A 5,000-nucleotide genomic window follows, 5' to 3' on the forward strand; every position below is an offset into this window, starting at 1 on the left:
GTATAGCTCTTTGAAAAGCGTTAGAAAACAGAATAGTGTGAGTTACAAAAAATTAGAAAAAAGGTAAACTAAATGATTGTCAGGGTTGTTTCTGTAAAGAGAAACAGAAGATCACAATGACGGAAGGTTTTCTAGAATGAAGTCCTTGTCAAATGTAGAATATAAAAAACAAATACTTGAAACATTCATTGCACATGGAAAAGATGAAGCTTTTTCCTGACAAGTGCCATAATCTTCTGCTTTCAGTTAAAAAAAAAAATTGAAAAAAAATCAGCTTTTAAGATCAAATCAACACGAAGACACTTTTCAAAGTATTAACAGACTGTAAACTGATAAAGAGGCCTCTCTTCCTACAGTTTGTACTTCATCTCCATGACTTAAAGAAGTCAAGGGTGGGTGGAGGAGAAAGAGTGGCATTAGAAGACAGTGCCAATTTTATCAAACTCATAAAGGAGGAGCCCAATGACTGGCTGAGTTTTAAGGGTGTTACTTGTTCCTTAACAGCTTTATTCATCAGGGACTCATGGAAACACTTGCATATCTCTACAGAAGATGGAGTTCCTTTGCAGAGCTCAGGGAGAGCACCATGAAAGAATCCTTTACCTCATCCTCAGCCCCAGCAACTGTAATTACAGGACGGGCTTTAACTTTTCACACGTTGTGACACATTTTTTAAGATGTTTAAGTGCCTGAACACACCAACATACAAATGCAGTGTGATTTTCACAACCACTTACTTAATCAACCGATCTAATAGGTGTCTGTGTTCATCTTTACAAACCTAAATACTTGTTTTAACTCTCCCGTCACCTTAGTTTAGTATTTTATACACTCCTCTAAGCCCAACACTGTTCTTCAAGCTCTCTGAGTGTGGGTGTTCCACAGGTGAGCACTTCATTTTATGGAGAATAGAGACAGTGATGGACTAAAGTTAGAAAAAAAAATGCAAACAAAGACCTGAGTATATTCTGAAGATACGGGAAGGAAAAGACAAAAACCAGCAATTAGTAACTGGGAAAGGAGGAGTATTACAAGTGATAGATCTGGTCATTTATGTTTGAAAACAAACAGAAGCAAATGACATGGAATTAACCAGAATACATAACAAACTGCTGTATTCCTTTATGCAGATGATATGTACTGGCAAATTTACCTCAATTTCAGAAGCTCTGAAAAAGTAGATAAATGATGAATTGCTAGTTGGAAAAGGAAATTTTAAGCTCAGAAATGTTTTATGGATATGAAAGCACGGCAACCATGCAGAAGCCACAAACTTTCATTTTTAAGTAGTAAATTCAGTTCCAGCTGTTTCTTTCAGGAAATAGTAGGCTCGGTTTCATACTATAGGTGAACAGAAATGAAAAAAGAAGGTCTGCTAAGGGGAAAGCTCACGCGCCAATGCTATAAATTACACACCGGTAAATGTCTGCTGGGGTTTTGATGTTAGGCAGTTCTGGAGCTGCATGGCCATTGCCATTGCTGTTCTTCCTTTTACGCTTGGCCTCTTCTTTCTTTTCACTGAATTTCAAAGTAGTATTTTTTCCTGTGTTTATTCTTACCTGAAAATTGAACACAAATGATGGTCAAGACCATAAAATCAACAATCACCAGGCTGCAGATCAACTGACTTCTGACATTCTCCTATCCAAGCAGTTGCGGACTACGAAGCATAGGTTAGTTAAACAAATGTATGAATGGTAACATTCATAGTATGAACTGTTTATTTTTTACCACTTGCTCTAGGCTGGGGCATTTCTTTGCACTAAAGTGCATAGATTTTGCATATAATATATGACAATCTGCTTATTCAAACTCTGCTCAACAGCTGAGCTGCTCAACAGTCAATTTCAAGTCAAGTAAAAAGTCATTTTAAAAACTCCTAGACAGGATACTACCTTTTACAACAGCCGGAAGCCAGAACAAGCAAGTATACATTCGAGGATCATTTTTTTAATACCATATTTGAAACTGCAGGATTTAAACAGTGGGTTCCAAGCATTCGAAAAAAATACAAATAAATGTCACCTACAGTTAGCATTCCACATTATCTACATTATCTAAAATTTTCCTTTTTAGATATGGTATATATGTTTTATGCAATCTCTTGAGAGAAAGATAAAAATAATAAAGTACAAACCCTTTTAGGTTCAACAGTGTGAGAGAAAAAAATAGTTGGAACAGAGTTATCTCCAACATCTATGTCATCTTCATCATCACTGTGATAATAAGTAGAGCCATTAATATGGCCACCAAACAAGTCTGAATTTGTTACTTCTTTATGGAAGTTGCCCTGAGTAATACAGTCTTCTGCTCTATACGTCCCATTCAGATCTGTCTTCTTATCTTCTTTCTCCTCTTCAGAGGAGGTTGTATCTTCTCCATTTGTCTCAACTGTATCAGGCATCCTATGAAATGAAAAATATCTAAGTGAACTGAGGCAATTCATACTCTTGAGAGACACAGGCATACAAAATAATGAACAAGCCTGTACATAATTTTCTTTATCCAGGTGCTATATTTTTAGCCAGATTGTGGAACCTTTTTTATACTCTGTAAGAATGACTATGTCCTTTCCATGTCAGCTGGAAATACCAAAACTATGACATTCTGGCTAATAACATATGTATTGCTTTAGGATCAGAATAGATCTAAGGATGTCATTAAACACTAGATGTGTAACTCCTACATTGTAAACGATGGATTTTCCTAGCCTGTAGGAAATGGATTTTACTTCCCCCTTTTCTGTCATCTTAAAGAAAAAATACTGTAATGCTGGACTGCCATGGTTGCGCAGAGGCAGATTTTAGCCCCTTTGGCCTTGCGGTGCACGCTTTGTTCATGTTCCACCCTTCTTCCACCTACTGTAATTTTAACTGCATCAGTCTAGTCAGCTATTTGCACTTACAGTGAGATCCTTTGCGTACAAACAGAATCACACACCTATAGCTTTCTAAACTCCAAACCTGACGGTGCTACAGCAGTACTATACCTGTCAAGTTCACCAAGTATCTCTTCTTGTCTCTCGAGCTCTTCTAAGCGGGCCCACAGTTCCTCCTCGGACTGAAAACGGCCCATTGATTTTGTATCACTTCCATTTGCTGGAAAATCTACCTCAAAAACGTTTGATACTTTTGGCTTTGAATGAGGTTTGTGAGCAGTTCGGTATTTTCCTGCGTAACAAAAAATAAGATGCAATTACTAAAGCAATTGACAATAAACCAACAAAAAACAGTGAGGGGGGGGGGAACCCACAAAGGAATTAAGGAATATGGGCAGAACATTTTCCATTTCAGATTATTGTTTAACTGTTTAAGTGAAACTGTCAATGAACCAGAGCAGCAGCACAGGATAATAGTCTCCGGATGTTACAGAAATACAGGCAAAGCAGAGATGTTTATTTACAAAGCAGGAAACACTGATCCTATGACAGTTTTATTACAATGTGGGTTTTTTTACCTCTTGTGCCAAACAGTAGACTTTGATTTGCTCTGATAGATACCAACATGTGAATGTGACATTTGCTCACCGTCCCATTAATAGCACATTTTATTAACTGGGAAAGCAAACCTAGTTTGTACTTTAGCTCATTTTGGACAAAGTCACCTATATTTAAAGAGCAGAGTCTTTTTGTTTTGGGTTGTATTTTTTCAAATTTACAATGAAGATCACTAAAAATGATCTCCAGAGTCATCTGGAAAATCTGACCAAAATCCAGTCATTATGAATCACTTATTTTGGTGAAAAAAACCCACTCTGAAAAGCACACAAAACCCTGCCTTTCAAAAATAATAAATATAAACCCCTTTAAAGCTTCAGAGGTGACCTGAGATATACACTTGTGAGTAAATGGTAGTCACCGACAAGTTCTTGCTGGCATTTAAAAGCTTTGCTACCTAGTAAAACGGTGCATCCATTGAGGATGGGGAATACTTTTTACTGTTTGAGTGCTGTCTAGCCCATAGGGAACAAACTGCCTGCCAACAATACTAATGCTTTAGCTCTGTCTATGTGAAGGGCAGGACTGCTGCTTTAATCCCCCTTCTCCCCAAGACTGGCAGCTCCCGGGGGCACCGCCTGTTTCTGCATGGTCCCAGGCAGGTTCCCAAAGGAAGTTCCCTGCTCTCTGCCCATCAGCACCCCCCACGCAGCACCTGCACCTCTTTACAGGAGTGAGGACCCTTCCCCTTCCATCACTGCCACAAATACACCCAGCATTTTGTCTGTACAGTGGGACTCCAGTATCTCTACAGGTCTTCATGAAACTCTGCTTTGTGCACCTAATCAACAGTAATACAATGTCTTTGTTATTCAGCATCCTTCAAGTTTTAAAATCTCTTTAACCAATTGTGTGGCCATTTTTTTTAGATTTTAAGAACTCATGGCTTAAAGATACCTTATTCAAGTATGTCAACTTATACTTTAATCCTGAGTTAAATACAAATTCAATAGCAACATTAAAAAGCAAACAGGTGACTGTAAGTAATGTTGGAATGTGTGTCCCGTACTCTTCCACAGGATAGCATTTTTCATCATCTCATTAAGAAAAGGCTGAAATGTATTTTATTGAGATTTGAATATAAATTGAGGTAAGCCAAGCAATCAGAGTAGCTTGTGAGGATTTCATTTGGTATAATTACAAAATTAATAAATAAAATTTGGAAGGATTAGTTAACAATCTATTCCAGTTTTATTTTCAGATTGTGCCCTCCTGATTTCTTTCTGTTACCCTTCAGTATTAACCAGTGGCTTGACTACCAAGGTAAATACATGGCTTCCTGACCACCAGAGCTTCAACATGCCAGTGGCTTTCCCTCCTAATTCTAACAAAACTTCTGACAGTTAGGAAATCAGGTCAGATCTCAAAGACAACAGAGGATAACCACTTGCGGCTCCAATATCCACTGTGCTCACTCACTGTTACTACAAAGCACCAGCATTAACTTCATACACTAACCAAAAAAAGTGAAATATTAAAATCCAGAAAAATGAAGAGTCAGCAA

At 37.8% G+C, this 5,000-nt stretch overlaps 1 protein-coding gene across 1 annotated transcript in view; it reads right to left on the reverse strand.

The window, feature by feature from the left end:
• URI1 (URI1, prefoldin-like chaperone) overlaps window positions 1–5,000 on the reverse strand; it is a gene marked incomplete at its 5' end in the record, with an annotated part of 30,448 nt that overhangs the window by 3,622 nt on the left and 21,826 nt on the right. Inside the window, 3 exons of the mRNA XM_009587175.1 lie at window positions 1,417–1,559; window positions 2,138–2,405; window positions 2,990–3,170. Coding sequence (XP_009585470.1) covers window positions 1,417–1,559; window positions 2,138–2,405; window positions 2,990–3,170 — 592 coding nt within the window. The remainder of the gene's footprint in view (window positions 1–1,416; window positions 1,560–2,137; window positions 2,406–2,989; window positions 3,171–5,000) is intronic.

This window comes from Fulmarus glacialis, unplaced genomic scaffold (assembly GCF_000690835.1).
Source record: "Fulmarus glacialis isolate BGI_N327 unplaced genomic scaffold, ASM69083v1 scaffold31761, whole genome shotgun sequence".
NCBI classification, from domain to species: Eukaryota; Metazoa; Chordata; class Aves; order Procellariiformes; family Procellariidae; genus Fulmarus; species Fulmarus glacialis.